Source organism: Corvus kubaryi, unplaced genomic scaffold (genome assembly GCF_017639235.1).
Source record: "Corvus kubaryi isolate FWS band 111438036 unplaced genomic scaffold, C.kubaryi_AGA036_p1.0 37220, whole genome shotgun sequence".
Lineage (NCBI taxonomy): Eukaryota > Metazoa > Chordata > Aves > Passeriformes > Corvidae > Corvus > Corvus kubaryi.
Window position 1 is genome coordinate 981,376 of NW_024581063.1, and position 25,051 is coordinate 1,006,426.

At 48.6% G+C, this 25,051-nt stretch overlaps 1 protein-coding gene across 4 annotated transcripts in view; it reads right to left on the minus strand.

The window, feature by feature from the left end:
• Window positions 1-25,051, minus strand: part of CSNK1G1 (casein kinase 1 gamma 1) — an 85,475-nt gene that overhangs the window by 50,257 nt on the left and 10,167 nt on the right. For 3 of the 4 annotated variants that reach the window (XM_042022780.1, XM_042022782.1, XM_042022779.1), the window contains exons 2-3: window positions 11,495-11,910; window positions 3,376-3,416 (exon numbers count right to left, since the gene is read on the minus strand). In XM_042022780.1, coding sequence (XP_041878714.1) covers window positions 3,376-3,416; window positions 11,495-11,672 — 219 coding nt within the window. In that variant the 5' untranslated portion in view covers window positions 11,673-11,910. Of the gene's footprint in view, window positions 1-3,375; window positions 3,417-11,494; window positions 11,911-24,534; window positions 24,701-25,051 lie in introns of those variants that run through there. The other variant, XM_042022781.1, reaches the window with a different exon arrangement.

Here is a 25,051-nt window from a genome sequence, read left to right on the forward strand (position 1 = left end):
TTCTGTACGGGAATTCAGGCAATTTGACTTGCAGCTGAGCTGTTCCTCACCAGCTCAAGTCATCCCATCCATTTCCCAGCAAGGGGAACAAGTGCTCCTGGTTACTTCTCAACTTAATCACAGAATCATTGAGGTAGGAAAAGGCCTCCAAGATCACCAAATTCCCAATGTTTTAAAGCTCCAGAAGACCAATATGACCAAATACTCAGCAAACAATGAGAAAAAATTTTCTGGAGGCCAAACTGAACCTGCACCGAAGGCAAATACAAAGCAACACACAAACAAGTTTGTTCTATAAGTCACATTTAAATTAAGGTAATTGTTGCTCATGGCTTGAGGGAGAGTCTACAGATACCTGCAGAGCACAGGGACGCAGGGCAACAGGAACTCAGCCTGTTCAGGGAGCAGTTTATTTATCCAAACATTTAAAGGGGAAGGATTGATACAGCAGGACATGATGCTGCTTGTGGGATCAGGGGAGGTAGCCCTGAGCCACTTCTGCATCAGGAGCTGCTGGAGCCGGAGCTCTGGACACTTGCCAGAGTCATGGCAGCTTCTGAGAAGATCATACCAGCACAGATGGTTGTCCTGTAGGCCAAGGGCTTAGGGATGATGGCAGATGTTGTGTTTGTAGCAAAAATAACTGAATTGCTACTGCCCAACGGAGCAAATCCACAGCTGGAGCCAACGGCATCATCACTGCTGCGAGGGGATGGCCTGGTACCTGTGCTCTGACTGCAGCTGGGTGGCTTCTCCCAGGGAAGAAATTCTTCCTGTGGGCAATGGGGCTTTGAAAACCCCCAGAAGAATAAACCAGATGCCCCTGACCAAGTAAGTCAGCTGAAGAGCAGGACCAGGAGCTACATGGTGACACCACACAAATCAACACAGGGACCAATCTCCACTGCCAGCAGTTTTCTACGGTGTAGCCTCAGTCCCAAAAAGAAACCATGAGGCGTTAGCATGGAATTTCACAGCACTTTCTGGTGGGCTCTTGGTATCCATCACACAATTCCCTCATTTTCCAGCTCTAACGTTGTGATAGAAGGCAGCAACAGCTGAGACAGCAGGGCTGCAGTGGTGGGAGACGATCTCACAACTTCAAGGACTTGGAGCAGTGCTTTGACTCGGTCCAACAATGCAGATAGAAGAAAATGCTGCCTGTGAGTACATCAAAAGCAGCTACTCCACCACTAATCCACAAATTATTCGAGGGATAAAGAAAATAGCAGTTAAGTCCACATGTAAGAGAAGTGTATTTGCTGCTGAGGAGGCTGAGTAATTCTTATTCCTGTGGAATTCTGTCTAAGATTAGAAGACCAAGAAACTCCTACTGTTCCCTCCTTAAACTTCTCCAAAACGGAGCAGGTATATGGACACCTGCATGGCCCTCAGATGGCAATTCCAGCCCTTCACACGAGAAGGACCTGAGATTTTTAAGCCTGGATCACAACAGGAAACTGGAGTGGGTTGCAGAGTAACTGTTTTAACACTCAGTTATTCAGGAAAAAAAAATAGCAGGAAAAAGGAAGAAAGAATGTGACCAGAAAAACAGGTCAGACTGAGGCAGCCATGAGGCAATGCCATTGAGTCCTGCCATATGGAAAAGCTTCAGGTTACTTAGGGGTGTCACTGCAGCCACTTGTTTGAGAGAAAAAAGCACCCTTTGGACTAGTACAGCTGTGTTTTACCTGGGTTATGACTTCCTTATGGTTTCCAATGCAACATCTTTGTGGGATTATCTTTGGAAGCAAATTAGAAGCATCACTGCCTCAATAAAACACCTCCTCTGTGTACACAGCACATTTTCTAGGGCCTAAAATCAACAATTCTTCTTCCTGATGTGGATCCACATCAAGGGCATCTCCTATGGAACCAGGCTGGGAGAGCTGGGGATGCTCACCTGGAGAGGAGAAGGCTCCAGGGAGAGCTCAGAGCCCCTGGCAGGGCCTAAAGGGGCTCCAGGAGAGCTGGAGAGGGACTGGGGACAAGGCATGGAGGGACAGGACACAGGGAATGGCTTCCCACGGCCAGAGGGCAGGGATGGATGGAATATTGGGAAGGAATTGTTCCCTGTGAGGGTGGGCAGGCCCTGGCACAGGGTGCCCAGAGCAGCTGTGGCTGCCCCTGGATCCCTGGCAGTGCCCAAGGCCAGGCTGGATGGGGCTTGGAGTAGCCTGGGACAGTGGCAGGTGTCCTTGGTGTTCCACCATGGCAGGGGGTGAAATGAGATGAGCTTTAAGATCCCTTCCAGGAAACTCAAACCCATCTGGGATTCTGTGTTCCTGAATCCCTCTGCAGGCATTCATTTATTTACTTTAGGGAACATTGTCTGACATTTGCCAACAGGTGTGAAAACAAGTCCCTCCTGCAAAGCTGTAATTATTTTTCATCTACTACACATCATAAGGGGAATGCCAGAGTTATGGAATCTGGGGCACTCGAACATGATCACAGTTAATGCACCGAGTCCATCCTGATTTTCTGTCACCAGAGTGATCCCTGTCATTTTGCCAGACAGCATCGACTGGACAAACCGGAGGGTTTGCTGCAGTATCAAATTAGCACCACAACTTTAACTTCAGATTTTAGGGTTTGGATCATGTTAAAAGAGTGTTTGCATGAGAACTCAGCACATCAGCTGAAGACATCGAATCTGAAACCCCAAGGGACTTATGAAAGTCTGAGTTTACAGATAGGAAAAGTTAAGGCCTAAACACAAACTAGCAGGCTGTGAGTTTATAAATGAGGAAGAGCTGCAAGGTAGGGAGTTCCCCATCCCCCAGATTCCACAGATGATGAGACTGTATCTTCTCTGCAACCCAAGGCAGCCAGAGGGAAGACTGACCTTCCCCAAATTGCATCTTGTTTTGCCTGTTGCATCTGCAGTCTCTCAGCATCGCACCAGACCGAGCTTTGCTCTGCTTGCCCAGGGAATTTCAACCATAGGAACACCCTCTTTTCTGCCTCTTGACTCTAAAAACATGGACCACCAGGCTGCACAGTGCCATGCTCTTAACCAAACACTCTGACAACTGGAAAGTTCATGGAGTTCTGAGCAGAAAGGCTCGAGCCATGGAGCAGCAGGAGATGGCAAAGCCACTACCAGTGCCCTTCACTGGGACCTGGGCAGAGAACAAGGCTCTCACTGCTCTAAAACAGCTACAGACCCTCTAGGTACTAAAAACCTTCAGCAGGTGGAAGGATGGGTTCTTTCCCTGCTTTTAGTGCTTTTAAGAACTTATCTTAGTTTTAATAAGTCATTCCCAGCTGAGTGTGAGAGCAGCACTGAGCTCAAAGTGAAAAACCTGCTTTTGGTCTGAATTTTTAACAAGAAGTAAAAGTCATTTAAGGACACCTGAAGCTTTTACTTACCAGTTTGATCGCTACATATTCATTGGTGTAGAGATTTTTACCTGCAAAGGGAGAAGAAAAAAATCTTTTAGTTCCACATTCAACACTTGCAGCTCGAGGCACAATGAGAAAGAGTGACACTGATGCCGAAGGGCTGTTTTCCCAATTCCCCCTGAAGTTCCTGCCTTTAACAAAGAATAAGCCTGAAAATAATCAGAATAATGAGCAGTTTGCAGCAGTTTAGCAGGGCAGGCAAGTAACACCTTCCACTCAGCACAAGGTAATTGTATTTTGTGGCAGCACTTTCACTCCATGTGTTACAGGAGGTATCCCAGACACACTAGGTTTCGTTACCCACATCATGCCAAAAAAGTCTGGGGAACAAAAAATGAAGACTGAGAGTGTCATTGCTTTTGGAAATGTCTTGGATCTGCTGGACACTGAGCAACTTCATGCTGGGCTGTACAGGGAGTTTCACTAGGCTGATCATGCTCTGGGAAGCACGAAGGGCAGGAGTGTCAGATGAGCACTAGTCAAGCTCAAATCCAGCTCCTGGTGCACCGAGCCGGAGCTGGGACCCACGTGTGCTACAGCTGGAGGGGAATTTTTCTCCAGGAGCCTGTCTGGTGTTTGAAGCAAGCCCTGGGCCTCCTCAGTGATGCGAGGCAGTGATGCACAGCTCCGTGTCACGGAGCAGCTCTCCCTGTGTTCTGACACTGCCCGCTACCGAATCACTCAACGTCCTCTGCTTCCTCTGCCAGGGAATTGGAGCAATCACTCCCCCACCACCTCCACATGGCTCAGGCCTGACAGCACACTCTCCTGGAAGAGATACCACAGGGAAGGATGCTTGGGCAGTCCCTGGGCCCTCTCTGTCCCACCATCCTGACACCCTCCTGACGTCCTCTAGTCCCGCTGTCCCCTTGGAGGAGGGAAGCCCCCACCACAAAAGCTCCCTATGGATTTATGCAGGGAAGCGTTGACCTCTGCTCATCAGTGTCACAGCACAAGTCATGCTTTTACTGAGCAACTCCAAAATTCAGGAGCAATCCAGGATGGAAGTCATCAGGGCTTATTTGTAGCACCAGCTTTTCTCAGCTCTCTTACTCATTTATTTTCCAATTCCTGTAACAGATATTGATGCTTGGACAGTCCAGCTCTTGAGAAAGCCCAGGACAGGGAGTGACATCATTCAGAGCAGGCAGGAGCTGGAGCAGCTCTTCCATATCCACATGGCAGCATTAAAAAACATGCCATGTCCTCCTCAGCACATGGATACAACAGCCCTGGGAGACTCAATAAAATTAGAGGTATTATGAACATGGGAGAAGACACACAATCATCTTTAAATCCTGAAACATCAGGGGAAATTTAGTTTACTTTATAACAGCTCGTGTTTTCTGCATTTAACCTCTTTTGATGCTTTCCCCACTGTATCACTCAGGGTACTTGTGGCCTCTACATCTGTGATTGGGTGTCCCTAGGCCCAGTCTGCACCAAGCAGATTGTTTTTACATCCCTCAGGAATGGAATATGTCATAGCTCCAACCTGTTTTGGTACCTGCTGATGGTCTGTAACACAGGACAGGGATTTATATGTGAGGTTAAATATCCTCAGAGGGGGTGTTTTCTGCCAGCAGAGCTGAAAGCTGAGCCCCAGCATTAACCCCTGACACACAGCGGGGTTTCCATGTATTTCTTTCCATCTTTAGAAAAAGACATAGTATTATGCCCAGACTGGAAACTAAGGGTAGAAAGGAGGTTTTGCAGTTTCATCAGGAACCCTCTGACACCAGAAAGCACTGAAAGAGCTCACAGGCCAAATCCATGGCAAAGCAGGTGGCAGATAAACCCCTCCACCCTCTGAGACAGACTGGGATTCCAGCCAACAGCAGGGGGGAGAAGACCTGAAGACATTAAAGGAAGGAAACCTAAATGCACCTGGATTATCTGCTCTGTATTAGCTACCAGCAAATGAGCCCCATTGGCAGCTCCAGCTGTATCCTGTTCCCTGAAACTGCCTTTTCCCCTCCTCGGATAAGGACATGGCTCCTACCAAAATCCCAGAATGGCTTGGATTGGAAGGGACCTTAAAGCTCATCTCATTCCACCCTCTGCCATGGGCAGGGACACCTGCCACTGTCCCAGGGTGCTTCCAGCCCCACCCAACCTGGCCTTGGACACTGCCAGGGGCAGCCACAGCTGTTCTGTGCCAGGGCCTCAGCACCCTCACAGGGAACAATTCCTTCCCAATATTCCATTCTGGCAGTGGGAAGCCATTCCCCCTTGCCCTGTCCCTCCAGCCCTTGTCCCCAGTCCCTCTGCAGCTCTCCTGGAGCCCCTTTAGGCCCTGCAAGGGGCTCTGAGCTCTCCCTGGAGCCTTCTCCTCTCCAGGTGAGCACCTCCAGCTCTCCCAGCCTGGCTCCAGAGCAGAGGGGCTCCAGCTCTCAGAGCATCTCTGTGGTCTCCTCTGGATTCTCTCCAGCAGCTCCAGGTCCTTCTGATGTTGGATCCCATGGCTGGAGGTGGCTCTGCAGGTGGGGTCTCATGAGAGCAAGGCAGAGGGGCAGAATCCTCCCCTCCCCTGCTGCCCATGCTGGGGAATCAGCCCAGGACATGGTGGAGACACTCAGTTTGAGCACACTGGGGAAGGGAAGCTCCAGCCAGATCCCTGAGGAAGTCAGATGCTTTGAAGAGCAAAATAAAACCCCAAGGAGGGAGGCATGAGAACTCCACTCCCTATGGATCCTGTGACCCCCATCACAGCCTTGGAGATCCACCTCCACCCAGGGAATGATGCCCCACAGATCCTCCATCAACACGTGTGCTCTCCCACCAAGGCAGGGCAATGGCATTCGGGAAGCAGTGCTCTTCCAAACTTGTTCCAAGGCAAGGAAGGACATGGCCAACACCCTCCACATATGTGGAGCCATAATCCAGTCTATTATGGTCTGTTTCATGAGGCTGAGGACTAGACAGAAGATACTTTTGGTAATGAAATTCCTCGGTTAAATAACTAGGGTTAGCATCAGGCCAGCAGCCGAAGGTAAATGAACCAATTCATCCTCCAGTTCATCCCCTTCGGAGATCCTCAACATAAATGGGTCCAGCCTCTGAGCTTCAAACCTTTCCCAAAGCTGCAGCCCAAGATGCTTGCTTTGCCAGCTGCTCTAGGGAAGTAAATCCCAAAAATCTCTCTGCTGGCTTGCTCCAGACTGAGATCTCCCCCTTGATTTTGCCGTCACACTGTCCAAGCTGCAGTGGTTTACTCTCCCTCCTCCTCCTCCTGGGCAGCACAGGGTGTGTGGAAGAGCAAAGGCTTACAGGACACAGTGACCTGCCCACTGAAACAAGCCCTGAGCAGCAGCTGCACCTTCATTTAGCACGACCAAAGATCCGCAGCACAGCGAGGGGATGTGACTGTGCTGGCAAAAGCCCTTCAAGCTGAGTCAGCACTTTTGATGGAGCAGTTAAGTCCAAGCCTCAGTTTTGGGTAGTTCCACTGACAATTATGAACTCCATATTCCCAAGGAGAAGAGATGCATTACGTCAGCAGCACTCACGTGGGAAACTTCCCCCTGTGGATTTCTCAAGGCCTTGGCAGTGAGATGTCCTGAACGTACGGATGGACTGGAGAGGGCAGAGAAGCCCCAAAGGATCCAAAGTGATGCATCTGCACAGACACCAGATCATCGGGCACTTGGGACATGCCTGACTTGCTGTCCCCTCTAGAGCAGGTTTCCAACTAACAGCTCCTGGTGTAGGTGCTTCCCAGGATCTACTCCTACCCTGCCCTCCACATCTAACCTTATTCCAGTCACACCATGACTTGGTATTTTGGAGTTATAGCCCCAGGATCAGACGGTATTATCACCTTGAAGTATTTATTTTGCTGGTTTACTTGTTTTGAAGCAGAGCTCCTGGCTTCAAACTGCAGCGTGGGAGGCAGCTGGGTGGTTCTCACTTCTGGGAGTACCTTCCCAGTTCCAATTGAACTCCTCTGACCTGGCAACCTCCAGAGAAGCAGCTTTTCTGCTGGTTTGGGGCTTGCTGCTCTTCTAACATTTTTTACAGTTTCAGGCAGGGTGAAAAACGGTGTTCACTGCCATTTTTAACTGACACCTGAACACACTGTTTTGAAAATGCCAGATAATGTTTCAATTAGATCAAAAAGATTTAGGCTCCAGTCTATAGCTCTGGGGCCCCCAACAACCAGAAGGACCTGGAGCTGCTGGAACAAGCTCAGAGGAGGCCACGGAGATGCTCCAAGGGCTGGAGCCCCTCTGCTCTGGAGCCAGGCTGGGAGAGCTGGGGGTGCTCACCTGGAGAGGAGAAGGCTCCAGGGAGAGCTCAGAGCCCCTTGCAGGGCCTAAAGGGGCTCCAGGAGAGCTGGAGAGGGACTGGGGAGAGGGAATGGAGGGACAGGACACAGGGAATGGCTTGAGGGAAGAGGAAAGGGTTGGATGGGATATTGGAAAGGAATTGTTCCTCCCTGGGAGGGTGGGCAGGCCCTGGCACAGGGTGCCCAGAGCAGCTGTGGCTGCCCCTGGATCCCTGGCACTGCCCAAGGCCAGGTTGGACGGGGCTTGGAGCACCCTGGGACAGTGGCAGGTGTCCCTGCCCATGGCAGAGGGTGGACAAAGATGAGTTTGAAGCCAAACCCCTCTGTGATTCTCTAATTAAAAGAAATGCCTGCTGTAACAAGAACTTAACATTTATCTTAGAAATCCCTCCAACCTACCAAAAACACAATAATAATTTTACATTAGTACCTATTTAATTGCTTTACTTAAACAAGAATGCCAAACACTGGGAAAAAAAGAGACTTTTGAAGAGCCTTATTAATCCCTACCATGGCTCATGGTTCAGGACTTTGGGAGAATACCAGGAACATCTCCTGGGTAAGCTCTTGAGCCAGTTTAAGGGGGCAGCTCACATGCCTGGCTGGAGAGGCCTCTGGTGGAGTTCACAGCCATGGCTGAGCACAGCACTCCATACAACAGGTTAAATCCCCATGAACCCCCAAAGCCATGCAGGGTCTGGGGTGGGGACTGGCACTGTATTCCTGCTAGTGGGTTGAGCCACTTCGGAAACCAAAGCTCTTGCAGACCCCCTACTCTGCAGCCTGTCTGAAGAAACAGCCACTGCCTAACCCCATTTCAGCTCATGACTCTGGGCCAGATCACAGAATCATTAAGTGTAAGACCTCCAAGATCATCAAGGCCAACATTCGAACAAATCCCACCATTCCCACTAAACCACACTGTGCAGTGGCACGTCTTCTCCTTTTCTGAACACTTCCAGGGATGGTGACTCCACTGCTTCCCTGAGGAGCCTGTTCCAATGCTCAGCCACCCTCTCAGTGAGGAAATTTTTCCTAATATCCAGCCTGAACCTCCCCTGGTACAACTTGTGGCCATTTCCCCTGTCCTATCCAATGTTAAATTTTGTGTTCATCTCCCCGTCTCAGCTTCTCAAGGGCTGGAATCCAACTGTGCTGCTCCCACATGCTACAAAAAAAGTCATATCCTTGGGTGATCTTCAGGAAGAAAGATCAACCCTGAGCAGTGAGCTGAATATTTACAGCAAACAGCTTCATTAGGTAAGTGCCATCTCCACCCCAAACAATCAGTCCTTGATACAAGACTGGCTTAAACTGAAAACACAACACCTCAAAAGAGAGAAATTCTTCAGGGAATTGGAAAAGCCTATTTTCCCTTTGCTTATCAGTGCGTGACTTTGTTCTGCCTGTGATACTGGTGCTTAACTGCTCTGAAACCACATAAAAAACAGGCAAAAAGCAGAGGGCACATCATTCATCTTCTCAGGACAAAACGTTATCAGAGACTCGTGCACTCGGATTTCAGCCGCTGCTTCTCCTTCCCCCCAGCAATAATTACCATGGGCTGTGCAAGAGCAAGAGCTGCTGCTCGAGCAAACAGGAGCTCTTAAAGTGATGGTGACTGGCGAAAAGCAAGAGAAATGAAAAAAAAAAGAGTCATACAGCATCTGTAAGAACCTTACAACGATGTGTTATCAATTTGTTACAACAAGTTGTTGTTATCAGTACGTGTGGCTCATTGCTTAAATTTTTAGTAAACCAGCATTAACAATACATGCATTATTGGAAAAAGAGCCACGTAATTAGCAGGTGTTGCATATCCATACTTAAACTGAATTTCTCTCTAAATTAACTTTTTCAGAAGTGAAATCTCATCTGTAAAGTCCATGCCATGAAACTATACATGAATCACAAACCCAACACCTCTAAAATTTTGAGAAATGTGAATAAGAATCATGGAAATGGGAGCTGCTTCCCCCCCGTGTGGGCAGCAGGGGAGGAGAGGATTCTGCACCTCTGCCCCCTCAGGTGAGGCCCCACCTGCAGAGCTGCCCCAGCCATGGGGTCCAACATCAGAAGGACCTGGAGCTGCTGGAGAGAGCCCAGAGGAGGCCCCGGAGATGCTCCAGGGCTGGAGCCCCTCTGCTCTGGAGCCAGGCTGGGAGAGCTGGGGGTGCTCACCTGGAGAGGAGAAGGCTCCAGGGAGAGCTCAGAGCCCCTGGCAGGGCCTGAAGGGGCTCCAGGAGAGCTGGAGAGGGACTGGGGACAAGGCATGGAGGGACAGGACACAGGGAATGGCTTCCCACTGCCAGAGGGCAGGGCTGGATGGGATACTGGGAAGGAATTGTTCCCTCTGAGGGTGGGGAGGCCCTGGCACAGGGTGCCCAGAGCAGCTGTGGCTGCCCCTGGATCCCTGGCAGTGCCCAAGGCCAGGCTGGACAGGGCTTGGAGCAGCCTGGGACAGTGGAGGGTGTCACTGCCCATGGCAGGGGGTGGGATGGGATGAGCTTTAAGGTGCCTTTCAACCCAAATCCATCTGTGATTTTGTGGTTCTGCGATTTGGGCACCAGCTGAATAAACTCAAGAGCCTTATACCCAGAGGGATCCACTACAGCTGCTGAACCTCAGAGCAGAGCTTGGATTACAGAGCAATTCAACATCTCCCTGGGGATCCTGAGATCGTGAGGTTTGCTCTTGGGGGGGCTTTGAGATGCAACAGAGCAATTCATGTTATGTCACTGTAAGGATCCAAATTTATCTTTAGCTGCCAATTATACCCATGTGCAGGAAGGTGGGAGTTTCCATCCTTGTCCTTGGTTTCTCTCCACCTTAGGAGTGTTATCTCTGCTCAGGTGAATCAGTAAAACTTCTCTGATGCAATGCTGAAACCAAAATACCCATTTACTGAGACACACCAGCAGTGAGCTGCTTGGTCTTCACAGCATGGAGCAGCAGCACATGTATGGATGTGATAACCAAACCTCAGAGTGGGAGATTACACAGATTCACTTAAGATGAGTAGGAATCTACAAAGACACTATCAGTAGTGTTATGACCCTTGAGTTATGTGAGGCTGCTTCCCCCACCTCATTTAAAACACAATCATTGTTTTTTTAGGATGACTTAAGAGCCCAGTGCCCTGCTCTGCACTGGTCTCCTCAGTAGGCCTAAACAAACAATGCATTAGTGGAACCATCTGTTTGGGCAACCAGCTGCAAGACATGGTTAGGAGACCAACAGACCATGAACAAATGTCGGGCTGCTGGGTCGGCTGAGGGAGCCAGATGGCCACTTGGCACATCCTCTGCTCCCCAGCAAGTCCAACACAGGCACAGGGCAGGGAGAGGGTGATGGGGCTGAAATTAGTGAGGTTAGAGAAGGACGTGGAATCAAGTCTGATCCCAGCCTGAGTGCTGGGAAAGTCTCACCCATCCCTTTAAATGGGCGTTCTAGCTTATAAACAAAAAATTGAGAGCAAGATTTAGAAATTCACAGTTAAGAAGGTTTTTTTTCACCTCAGGCAAGACATTCAGTGCTGTGAACAGTCTTCATTTGTTGGGATTGTTCAAAATTTGCATCTTTGGCCTCTCCAGTGTATTCCCTTTGACTTTATGCAAATCAAAATCATGCTAAGAGTTACATCTTCTGAGTCAGAAGCTTCGGGTAAGGCAGCTCGACACTTGGGAAACAAGACAAGCGCACGTGTTTCTCGAGCCGGGGTAAATTTTTATGTATTTATATTCCAGTGGTGAAACGCTAATTTGCATAAGGCAGGCCACTAAAACGCTTACTTCTTACCTAGTCTGAGTTCTCCAAAGTTCCCACACCCAATCTTCTTGCCCACTCTGAAGTTGGGTCCCACCATGAGAACGCCGGAAGACGCCGACGAGCTCGGCCGAGAACCGTGCCCACTCCTTCCCGGCATTCCTTTCGTCGTCCGCTGCCTTTCATCCTTATCCCTATTAGGATGGTCCATGATCTTAGTGAAAAACCTCTGCCAGCAAGCTGGCAGAAAGGACTTGGAGTACACACTCTTCTCCTTAGAACAGAAATTTATATCCAAAAGTATCTGTGTTGGAGTTCAAGAGAGTCATGGAAACTCATGGAGTTCTTTTGGCACCAGATCCAGTTTCCTAATGCATCTTGACAATGTACCAAAGGGTCGACTCTGTTCTTGAGAATTCAGTAAAGGCAGGCTGCTTTTGGTTTCTTACCTGGGGAAAAGAGGAGATATATGAAATAAAGATCATTATTTTAAAATACCAGGTGAGGAAGGTACAACAGGGCCAATGTCCAGAACTTTCCTGGCCTCAAGGAATTTAACAGCTATATGAAAACTTTATCATTTTCTTAACAATTTTCTGATAAAAAGCCCTGATGTCATGAAGAAATGTTAAGTGCTGCCCATCCACTGTTGCTACTTGTCCCAGTTTTGGAAGTGTCTCAGATCAGGCTGGACGGGGCTTGGAGCAACCTGGGATAGTGGCAAGTGTCCCTGCCCATGGCAGTGGGTGGATCCAGCTGAGCTTTAAGGTCCCTTCCAACCCAAACCAGTCTGTAATGGTTCCACTGGAGCTATCAGGACTGACACCACATGCAGTAACCGAAGCCATTCCGACTACCCCAGCGTGTCAGGTGGACACTGCAAGGAAACCCCACCTTTTAGTCCCTGTGAAGTGTAGGTTTGGTTTCTCCTCACTTCACACATTAATAAAGCACTACACAAATGCCAGACAAAAAATACAAAGGGGCCAATGAAAGGTGCCAAGAGAAGAAAATTTTGTAGCACTTAAATAAAATTCTCCATTCTTTTGCCTCTTTTCAAGTTGATCTACATTATCCCGAACAACCTAAGTTGGAAGGGACCCTCAAGGATCACTGAAGTCCAACTCCAAATCGACCTCAGATATATTTGCTAATTCAAACTGCTGTCCTACAGAGATGACCAAAATGAGGAGCCAAAACATGATTAATTATTTTTTAAAAGCTGATAACTCAGTCAAAAAGGGACAAAACATAGATGCTTCTCAACCCTTGCAGGCCAAGTGGTTCTTCCGTGCTCAAGAACAAGACCAAGGGCGACTCGCAGGAGCTGCAAGGACCCAGAAGGTCCTGCCCCACAAGCGCAGCCCAGAGGTACCATCATGGTGGTTGAGCTTCCCCTCACTTCCCAAGAAATCAGCATGATAAAGGGAAAGGTTGCAGGATGTCTTGTCTGCACAGGTGCTGCATCCGGAGATGGTATCAGGCACTCTCGGGGTGCAGCTCTCAGGCAAGAATTAGAATGAACACCCCTGGAACTACCCCCCACATCCCAGGATATAAAGGTACTGGATTGTAGCCCTACAGGAACACTGCTGCATTCAGATTTTCCAGATGTGAATGGAACAGTTCCTGAATAATTTTACCAACAAGGTTTGTGTCCTCCAAAACAATCCCACAAGTGCTCAATGAGACCACCCAACCAAGAGTCCTGTGGAAGGACACCCAGAAACACAACCAGGTAAATGAGAGCTCAGAAGTTACTCGGGCAACTGGCTCAGTTCTCCTGCAGCAATACCTCTGTAGAGGGCTTAGCAAGAGATCCTTGTGCTCATTTTGCCATGAAATCATTAAGGTTGGAAAAGGCCTCCAAGATGATCGAGTCCAACCATTAACCCGGCACTGGCCCAGTCAGTGATGATCCTCTGGTCCACCAGATGAAGCTATGCTACCTACTTCCAGTTATTCAAAAATAAAAGACAAGGATTATTACCCATCCACACAGAACAGAAGCATGAGCCCTCCTGAAATCTGACTGCTTTCCCTGGCCTCCAGCTGTGGAACACCTCTATTTCTGGAGACTTTTGGTTTGACCTAAGGCACCTGGATAGAAGGCAGAAGTCACCATGCTGGATCCAGAAAATGCAGGGAACTCCCAGCTGGAAATTCCAGGTTTTGAGTATTTATAGAATCCCAGAATCGTTTGGTTGGAAGGCACCTTAAAGCCCATCTCATCCCATTCCTCCCCCTGCCATGGGCAGGGACACCTTCCACTGTCCCAGGCTGCTCCAAGCCCCGTCCAACCTGGCCTTGGACACTGCCAGGGATCCAGGGGCCGCCACAGCTTCTCTGGCAAATCTGTGCCAGGGCCTCACCACCCTCACAGAGAAGAATTTCTCCCTAATATCCAATCTAAACAAACCCTTTCAGCTTAAAGCCCCCTTGACCTATCACTTCTTGCTCTTGCAACAAGTCCCTCTTCAGCCTTCCTGTAGGTCCCCTTTAGGTACTGGAATTCTCCTTGTCACTTGGGACTGTTGTGGATCCCTGCAGAAAACGTCACACAGCATGTCTGCAGCATATCCAGGAGGTCTGACAACCACTGGGTCACCTGAGAACCTCAGGTGTCTCAGCCACACCACCGGTTTGACCATAAACCCAAGTGACAAGCTCCCAGCGTGCTCCCCAGCAATGCGTGAAACACCATTTGCCATTCAGCACCTCTGGCCTAGACAAAAGAGCTGGAGATGTTCATGTACAAGAAATTGTTTAGCATCACCAAGCTTTACTCATCCCTCAATTTAATTCCAGATTTAATACTCAGAACTGAATATGGATAAGCAGGAAGCATCCGTTACCGGTGAACCGGCGGAACTGGTTTCTCATCACAGACATCTCCACACACTCTCAGCTGCTGTGCTTGGCACAGACACAACACAGTTGTGTTTGCCCTGTGAAACCAGTCTGCAGGAGCAGTGATGAGGCTCTATCAGATATCAGAAAATCACCTTGACTGGACCCCACCCCAGGCTGTCCCGGGAGGAGAGACTGGCTTCAAAACAAACAACATGAAAAAGAACCATCAGTGAAACTACAGAGTTTTACTGCTGAACTCAAACCAAAAGTGAGAATGAATTCTAGTAATTGGTGGATTTACTCACACTAGTATTTCTGATAAAATTCTGGAAAGATAAAACTGAAGCATGGGGAGTTTTGGTCTATCTGCCTATTTGGTCTATCACTGCTATGGCGAGAGAAGTAGCCACAGAACATTCCAGCCAAGTGTTGTTTTATTTCTAGTTAAAGCCATCATCTTCCATGTAATAAAACACATGGGTCTGGCACTTGGGGACATGGCTTAGTGATGGGCTTGGCAGTGCTGGGAAAATGGTTGGACTCAGTGATCTCAGAGGGCTTTTCCCACCTAAATGATTCCATGATGCTGGGGTGTTCCTAGGGTTGGATCACTAAGAAAGATAAGCAGGACACAGGAATTCTATGAGTAAAAAACCAGTAACACTTTGAAAAACACACTAGATCCCATCAAGGCCAGAGAAGAATTTTTTCCCCCTGGAGACCAAAGTCATTATTTTAATCAAGGCTGAATAATTTAAGACCAAGAACTACCTACAACCTCAGAAATGGAAACAGAAAGAAATCTCCAGCAAGAGCACAAACCCTGCCCAGTTTATACCTTGCTCAGCACTTCTCAGATGGGACAAGCAACTCCATTATCCTCAGGCAAATTAAGCATGAGTCCCACCACACATTTTCTGGCTCGCAAAATAAGATGTTAACGGTTCTGAGCTCCTACGCCTCCATCCTTCCCCCGCTCCCCATCTGGATCAGGTCTCCCCAGGGAGAAGGAGGGAAAGGTCACGCCTGACAGTCTGCAAACACTAAACATCCCCTCTCAGCTGAAAGCCTCCTGCAAACAGGAATTCGGAGCAGCGAAGGATGAGTGAAGGGTGCCTCTGGGAAGCTCTTTATCACGGCTAAGCCGAGGAGCAGAGCCCAGCTGCCAGCACACCGGCTCACACACAGATCTTACGCCGTCATTACCACCTATTAAAAACACGAGTCGTAAATACAGCATCAAATATGGCCTTTGAGGACCAGCACAGCACTCAGCTTTGGAGGGGAAGCGGCAGAAGAATGAAGACCAGACTGTCAGTCACATTAATACTTAAAGGCTGCTCAGAACACCAGGATGACTTCCTGCCACGATTCAAACTTTTTTATGATGATTCCTTCCTACCTTTCCACCCACTCAGCAAGATTGCTCCTCAAAGTTACTTCCATTTGAACAGGGCCGCATGAAGATATTTCCCTAATGGTGAATCAGCCCAATTCCAGGATTGATTTCACTACAATACAGTTGGAGACACAGGAACAGTTACTTAATGAAAGACACAGGCTTGAAAGGAAATTACTTGCAGCACAGTTAGCTATGTAAAAACCAGCAGCACTGTATCCTACACGCTTCTAAACACTTAGACCCAAATCTATGTCACAACCTCTCCTCCATCAATAAACCTGCAGCACTATAGCTAGAAACCAGCTTCCAGATGGTGTTAAATCATGGAATGGTCTAGGTTGGAAGGGACCTTAAAGCTCATCTTGTCCCACCCCCTGCCATGGGCAGGGACACCTTCCACTATCCCTGGTTGCTCCAAGCCTGGTCCAGCCTGGCCTTGGACACTTCCAGGCAGCCCTGGAAGGCAGCTGCTGTTTGTGTTGATATCCATAATCCAGTGTAAAGGAGTGTTTAATGCATGGCACAGAGACACTGCTCACAGCCACAGAGTTTTTCAGGGGAGCCCTTCAGACACAGGAAAGGACATTGCAAATGAGAGGTTGGTGTAAAGAAGCCAAAGCCATCCTTGTTCCCCCTTTTCAAAAGAAAAGCTCACTTCCCTTGGACTCAAAACTTCTTTGGCCTCCTTGAGTTACTCTGGAGACCCTTCCATGATAGGAACAAGTTTTGTCAAAGTCTTGGTTTGTGGCACTATTTCAGAAATCTGTCCAAACTGAAATAGCCAATGAAGCGCCCTGCTTCAAATCGAAGCAAGCAGGCCTGGTCCAGGTCTGCGTGTGGTTTTGATCCCTGAAGGAGTCACTACATGCCAGAAATAAAACTGCAAATGCCTGGTGAATGAAGTAACACCCAAAAAAGCAGGAATTCAGCCCCATAATTCCTTTAAAATTATTTTAAGAAGAGACCCTCAAGAATACCCCATTTTGTGTTGGGATGGGTGAGCTCACCCCGCTCTCTACAGACACAGGACCACAATTCCTCAAAGCAGCTCCAAGATCACTGCTTTAGGACAAGGCACATGCCTTCCCACTGGGTTTTCCAACATCCGCCCCACGTGCCTGTGTAATATGTCTGGTAAGTCTCCTGATCTGGAGAGCGCTTTCCAGACAAGATCTGCTACTTCCTACATGACTTCAAAGACTAGAAAATCCTCCAGGGCTCTCAACTGACATGTTATAAACACACAGATATGAGCTCACCAGCTTCCACCCTCACACTGTGTAAAATGTAGAGCCTTCAGCAGCAGGAAACTTCACTGGCTTTGCCACAGACTGGGACAAAGGGCTCACCCTCTGAAAAGGGAGAGCAGCCAGGCTGCGGGTAAGGAGGAACAATGTGAAACCAGGACATACACAATGTGTTTGCTCACGTTTTCAGCATCTGCCAACTCATTTCATGAGCTTACACCCCTAAATTTAGAGGATCAAGCTGGCTTTGTATGCTCTGCCTCATTGTGTGCATTAACAGCTTCCAAGGTGACAGGGCTCTGCCTTTATTAAAGCGCAATTAGCAAAGCCTTTGTTTACAGCCCTGCTCTCTTCTGCATGGACACGCATCTCCACTGGCTTCATGTCCCTTCAAGCCTTCTCATCCCACTGCCTTTATCTCCCCACCTTCATGGCTCTGCATTTCTTATCCTGCTTCTGTCCTTCCAACTGGACACAACAAAATTTTCTTCTTCTGCAGCCATCTGGTTACTTACTCCTGGCAGAGTCACTGTTCTAATAATGAGAGAATAAGCAAGTTTTGAGATTTGCCCTGCTCCTGAGACAAATGAACAGATTACCAAATATCCTATCTTAGAATCAGAGAATCCTTAAGGTTGGAAAAGCTCTCTAAGGTCATTGAGTCCAGCCATTAACCGAGCACTGTCCGAGCATTAACCATGTCCCCAAGTGCCACATCTACGCATCTTTTGAACACGTCCAGGGATAGCGACTCCACCATGGCACTGGGCAGCCTGTTCCAATCCTTGACAACCTTTTCTATGAAGAACTTTTCCCCAGTATCAAAACTAACCCTCTCCTGGCACAGCTTGAGGCCATTTCCTCTCATCCTGTCCTTTGTGCCCTCGGAGCAGAGCGCAACCCCCCCAGCTGCCCCCTCCTGTCAGGGAGTTGTGCAGAGCCACAAGGTCCCCCCTGAGCCTCCTCTGCTCCAGGCTAAGCCCCTTTCCCAGCTCCCTCAGCTGCCCCTGCTGCTCCAGCCCCTTCCCCAGCTCGGTTCCCTTCCTTGGACACCCTCCAGCCCCTCAATGTTTTTCTTGCTTTGAGGGGTCCAAAACTGACCCTGGGATTCCAGGTGTGACCTCAGCAGCACCCAGTACAGGGGGACAATCCTTACCCTGGTCCTGCTGGTCCCACTATTGCTGACACAAGCCAGAACACTGCTGGTTTTTTGGCGACCTGGGCACACCTGGGCTCATGTTGACCAGCACCCCCAGGTCCTTTCTGACCAGGCAGCCTCCCAGACACTCAACTCCAAGCCTGGAGTGTTCCACGGGCTTGTTGTGACTCAAGTGCTGGACCTGGCACTCAGCCCTATTGATCCCTCACATGGCTGGCCCTGTCCCATAGATCCAGCCTGTCCAGATCCCTCTGCAGAGCCTCCTGCCCTCCAGCAGATCCACACTCTTGGCATTACCTGGAAGAGGGCCCTGCACTGGTGCTTGGCTATTACCCAAGCCAAGGAACGGAGGATGATGGAAGGTCAAATGCTTTCCCCACTCAGACATGACAAATACCCTTTTTGGGATTTTTTTTTGCCTTTTGTTTCCCACTCAAGAGCTTTCTGGTTACTTCAAGGATCTTCCACTGGATGTATTCCAACTCTCCCCCTGTACCCCAGCAGCACCTCCACACAGAGATCAGCATTTATCTGTGCTTCCCCAACCAGCACTACGGTGACCTGGTTTCAGTGTCCTCAATGTTGTGCAAAACAACAGAAAAACTGAAAAAGTAGGTCAAAATTCTCTGTTGCAATTTACAGCTGGGAACAGCAGTGACAAAGCTGGCTGCCAACTACAGCAAGCAGGTGCACGTCATGTCAGATGCCCCTCACTTGGGAGATTCTTCCCAACCTTGGAGGCTGCAGATGCCTTTTAAACATTGTGAATTGCTTCCCTTGAAACATTTGACCCAACAATTTAATCTTCACCTTGTGCAGTTAGTTTTGTTCAGTGCTTCACAGGCGGAAAATAAGGAGGCACACAAACAGTATTTAAGTCTAAATTGCTGGGAAGGGAGAAGGATGGACAACTGTGGATCACTACACTCATTCATTACTCATGAATGCCCAGGATTGTCAAGTTTGCATCCTCCAATTAGAGTTTTTACAGACAGGGATGAACCCAAACGAACTTGTGGCTTTTTCCATCTGAGGGGAAGTGAACTTCCAAGAGCTCTTTTCCTTGAAGACCTTGTGAACATGCTAAAACACATTAATTGTAAAATCCCCAACTAAATACATTGGCAAGTTACTTTTCCAAGTGATCGCCGTTGATCATTTCACTGGGAGTGATCCAAGCACCCATTCTCTAAGTTCATTCCTGAACTTTGCTCCCAATCCCCTTGATGGAAGCTCAGCACAAAAGCCAGGAATGTTAGGAAGGGAAAATCTAATTTAGTTGGTAATTTAGTTCTTCCACACAAGCAGAGTCAAAACAAAGCATAGAGCATTTTCCAGGGAAGTGGTTTGTGTGATGTGAGATCAATTCATCGACTTCTCTCCCTCAACTGAGTCCCAGCCAAACGTGTGCCAGCAGCCATGGATGCACATTCCTATAGATGTAAAAAGGACTAGAGACCATAATCTGTCAGTAAAGGAGGGTTAGTACAGTTTATGAAGAGGTGGATGATGCTGGAACAGCTAAAGGAACAGTTGAATGATGGAATAAAATTTAAAAAATCCCCTCATGAAACCCGAGCTCTACATATTTTTGGATTTTTTTTTTTAGGCTGGGCAGAGAAAAAGCTGAAGCACAACTGCCAGCTCAGCTCCCCTGTATCTTCTGGGGCTTGAGCAGACGTCAGACTCACACCCTTCTGCAGAAATCCCATCCGAGTGCCAAAGCCTGGCTGTGAGCGGCACATCCCTGTGATCCGTGCAGGTGCTGAGCCCACACAGCCCACCAGCCCCAGGGCTGCATTCCCTGCACCCTGCAGGTCCTGCATCCTGCAGCCCCTGCCTGGAGGGGACCCTCCCACCGACAGCACTTCTGGGATCTACCTCCTGACAGTACAGCAACTGAGCCCAGCTTTACGATCCAGTGTTTAGAATCACTAGGGGCAGAAAAGACCTCCAAGATCATCAAGTCCAACCTTTGAAAAGCTTCCCAAAGAGCCTGGTGCTCGGGATAGCATCTCTGCTCCCAAAACAGGCTGTGTAAGGCCACGTAAGATCAAGTTCCAGCAGAAATATGCATTTATGGGGATGCTACAGAGGAAATGAGGAAAAACCTGCCAGCAGCAAGAGGTCTATAACAGACCCTGCAGAAGTTCTTTTCTCTGATATCCAGGCATCATAAACCTGTAGTTTTATTTTTCCTCTTAAAATGCTGGGTTGTTTAACAGCAAAAAGACAGGCAAATGTTCCTGTACCATCCCCTTCCTTCCAGGCAATGGCTTTGAAGAAAAAACGGGCAAAGATGTCTTCTAGACAGCCATGTGCATCCATCATCAAGGAATAACCCACAGCACATGGATTCAGGTGCATCCATGGTGGCTGACGGATGTAGTTTGCAGTTAATGGTATCAAAGTCCTCGACAAGACCACCACGGGAGCTTAGGCTCTGGAGCAGCCTTGGATCACTGGCAGCAACATCACTTTTACAGATCTCCAGCCTAATTTAACCCAGATGCGCCTCAATCATCTACAACTGTTTTATCTGCGCTCAGTCTGGCAAGGAAAAGCAGCCCAGAGGATGAACTGCAGACAGGCTCAGACAGTTTGAAAAGACTGGTGAACTTGGCAGCCAAACACAACTTCCCCCTGCCCCCAAAAACCCTGGTAGTATCCAAACCATGAAGTGCTTTTTTCTGCTTCAGAAAGGAATGCAAGTAACAAGTTCAGAGCCAAGGCAGCGTTCACAGTGTGTGTGGGGTGGGGAGAAGCCTCTCACCAGAAGAAAAGTCCTTGTGAAGTTGAGGAGATGGGTCAAAGGAAACTGAAGACAGCCTGATGGCAAGGGTGGGTAGAGCTATGCTAGTGGGACCCAGCTCGGGATAACAGGGAGCCCTGAGGTGCTGAGAGGCTTTTGGCCCTGTCCCAAGGTGAATCCAGCACCCAACAGGGATGTGTTCCCCTGTGGAAGGACATATTCCTATTGACAGCCAGCCAGTACCCACAAAAAGTGTCATAACAGAAGAGCAGTGAGGTGGGATTCAGATGCAGGGTCTTTGTATCCCAACTTGAGAAAGCTGGGATACAAGACCGCAGGCTTGGCTTATGGTTACCTGATGGGAACAGGTTGTCCCCTCTCTGTCCCACCAGAGCACCTCCAAAAGCTGAGGACAAACAAGCAGAACTGTTTCTTTGTTGCCTCAGCTCAAAATGACACCAAACTTCTGCTTAGTCTCATATCAGCGCCTAAAATGAGCTTCAGACAGCACTGGTCAGATTCAGGATCAGGCTCCTGGTGCTCAGTGTTTGTACCTGATGGCTCAGGAGACAGGAAGACATCTGGACTCTCACAGCATTGAGATCTAAACATGGGTGTAAGGGCTCTCCCAGTGTCCAAGTGTCCACCACAGAGCAGCAAACCCTTGGAGAAAATTCCACTTCCATGCAACAGGAATGAAGTTATGAAAGTACACCAGAAGTAGGTGCCTTCAGAAAGGGGTTTTCACGCAAGTACCTAATTCAGTGAGAGGATTTAGCCACCGAGTGCCAAACGCACTGTGACCTGGGCATGGCTGAGCCTGGCTCAGGTGTGTCCTGCAGGGATGAACAGCAGCCACCAGCCAAAGCTCGTGTGGCTGTAAGAAACCGTGCATCCACGTCCTTCTGTGATTCCGAGTATGACCCCACAGTAACTCAAGCAGCTGGTTTTCATCACCACACAGCCTCACACGCAGAGAGGATGAACAGGTAAGAAGGGAACATGCCCAAGAACAGCGGAGGTGGGTAAAAGTCTCAAGTACACTCTGTGCAGCTGAACTTTAAGACCTGGCCTGGCAGGTCAAGGCCAAATGCTCCACAGCAAACGGGCAAGAGGAGAACTCTGCCAAGTCTGCGCCACTCCATCCCACAGACTCTTGACTGTGCCCAACAGACTTCACTCGAGGCTGCTCATCACTAAAAACTCCATGTAAGAGCTGGGTAATAAACTGGAAACACGGTGATGTAAGAGATGGTGAGCTGGAACAGCAGCACTTCTTAAAAACACAGTTAGTAATGGTGATGCCAACAGGAGAGAGATGGAGTATGTTAAGGGAAAACACAAGAGAACTTGATAGTCCATGATTTAATGTACATGTTTTTTACTTTTAATGCCTGAACTTCACCTTCTCCTTAAGTGAAGATACTGCCTTTTCCAGCAGTCATGGAGAGAGGATCAGACCACGCTGTCTCGTCATATAATGAGACATTTGGCAGGAATTCAACTGATATCACCTACATATTTTGTTTGCAACTAAGGCATGTCTCAAAGAGGAAACTATGTACCTGAGACCTACACAGGGAGAGAAATCTGCCCCAGCTTTTAATGGGCTGCTTTTCTGGAGGCAAATTGCTGTCAGACAGGGGTGACTGACCACTCACCTGCTTACAAGGGTTAGAGCACAAGGGAGCTGGAAAGGTAAGAACTACAACCCCTGAGTCCTGCTCATCTGGGCTTAAAAAAAACCCAGTGCTTCAGCCTAAGCAACCCAACAATGTTGCCAGCAACCAGATTGCCTGCCAGCTCTGTTTTGGGAGAGGAAGGTTTTTATTGGGATAGATCACATACATTAAAAACTGCTAGAGTTTGATATTTAAGGCACTGTTGTGCTCAACGCCTGAAACCTTCTGCAGCAATTTGTCTCCCCTTCCCAGTATGGGGTTACAAAAACTCCATGCTGTCAACACTGCAAAACCCACCTATCCCACAAGGCAGCATCCTCATGGCACATAAAGAGCCACCCTTTCCTTCCTCTCTGAGATGTAGGACTCCCTAAATCTCCCAGATCTCCCAACTGTGTGTCCTGACGAAGCAGTTCAGCTGTCAGAAGGACCTAGATTACTGAAAGGTGCCAGGAATTACATCCAGACCCAGCAAAATACCCTCTGGAGAAGCACAACCCCCTTGCAGGCGGGCCAGAGGATGTTTAGAGCCTGTCTCTTGCCTTTTAAATTTTCATTTATTGTATTTTTCTTTATTTATTTCTAAATGAAGCAAAGGTCACTCCATTTGCTGGCAGTTGAGCCGCCTCCTCCCCAGTGCAAGGTCCAGTCTTGGTTACTGGTCTAACTGTGCTGGTGGCTACACCCACACCATCAGCTCCATAAAAATCTGCACTTCCTCAGTAGGGCAATTAGGCACCATAATCCCAAGATACACAGTCAGACAGTTGCATTTGTTCACAGAAAGTAAATGTTTGTGCCGAGCTCCTTCCTCAATCTGGCAAGGAAGTGGCCCGTGGCACCCGCCCGCAGGGGGAAACCAAGCAGGAGCCACCAACACTCCAGGAGCAGCCACATGGCTTTAAAAAATTATAATACTTGAAGATCTGTGCTGTTGGTTGGTTTTATGGGTTTTTTCTTCCTCAATTTTGAAGTTGCCAGCTCCTCAAAAGTCTTCACACCTTGGATGGATATTTTAGCTTCCTCCAGCTGTATTAGGAAGCACCATCCCACATCTGTCATTTTTCTACCTGTGCTTTCACAGGTGCAGCTTCTTTGTGAAATGAACCCAAGATGAGGTCCATGTGCTCCATCCAGGAGCATCCAGCATCAGTCTCTGCACTGGCATTCCTGTAAAGCCATCCTACACACCAGAACACGCCTGGGTGGCACATGCAGCACCAGAGATGGCAACAAACACTCTCTGGTTTCCCACAGCGACAGTCTGGAGAAGCTTCAGAGATGTCTTCTGCCAGTACCCATCCAGCTTTCACATGGGCATCACCAAGGTCATCAAATTTCCCCCCTCAAGCTCACAGTAAAGGGACAAATGTAAATTTGTGAAGGATCAGCCTGGTGGAGACACCACCATCCTTTCCTGGCTCTTCTGAACATGGGTTGTCAAGCAGGCGTGGTCAGACATCACCTGCCTTTGCACCAGGTGATGGACAATGTGCCCAAGAGGCTGTTAATGCCTACAGGGACACCTGCAATCCCCCAAATCCCTGCAGACCAAGAAAAACACCATGGGTGGGTTAAGTTGTATATTAGGAAAAAGTTCTTCTCTCAGAGGGTGGTCGGGCACTGCCCAGGCTCCCCAGGGAATGGTCACGGCCCCAAGGCTGCTACAGCTCCAGAAGTGTTTGGACAACTCTCAGGGACATGGGATTTTTGGGGTGTCTGTGCAGGGCCAGGAGTTGGACTCGATGATCCTTGTGAGTCCCTTCCAACTCAGGATATTCCACAAGATTTTTCAAGCCACAAGCAGTAATTCCAAAGCCATATCCTGGATCACATTCATTTTCATTATTAAGCCAGATATTTGGAAATGCTGCTGTGTTAAGGTTGTGGCAGTGGATTTAATTAATGTCAGCCTCTGCCACCACCACTGATAACCCTTTATGTCCATCTCAGCACTGCATCACCACCTGATGCTTACCTGACAGGTCAATCAAAGGCACTCCAACAGTGAGTGAATACCTGAGCTCCCTTTCTGAGGTCACCTTGCTGTTTTGGTTCCTTCCATTACAATTTGTGCCAGAAGAGCATCACCATTGGAGCTACTCCATGGCCTAGAGGAGGGATACTGGATTCCCAACGCACGGCACATCCAGTGAGGGCAAGTGGCAGGAACAGGCAGCGCTGACACAAACGCTCGAGCTCACGGTGCATCCAATGGAGCAATGTCAGCTTAAGGAAGCAGCCTGTAAAGCAGCAGGGAAATGAGCTGAAGAGATGGCTCAGTTTTGGAGAGCTAATTTTACGTGACAACTCTTCCTGCTTCTCTCCTTTCCCTCGTGTTAAGGACTTTGCACAGTTCACGGCCTGGCTCCGTTTGCTGTAAACTCCAGACGTGCCTATGTAAAGGGAATATTGTGCCAAAACAAACAAATCTGCCACCCACTTGTGGTGGCAATCCATTAGGAAGGAAAGGCAAGGCACACACCACTAAAACT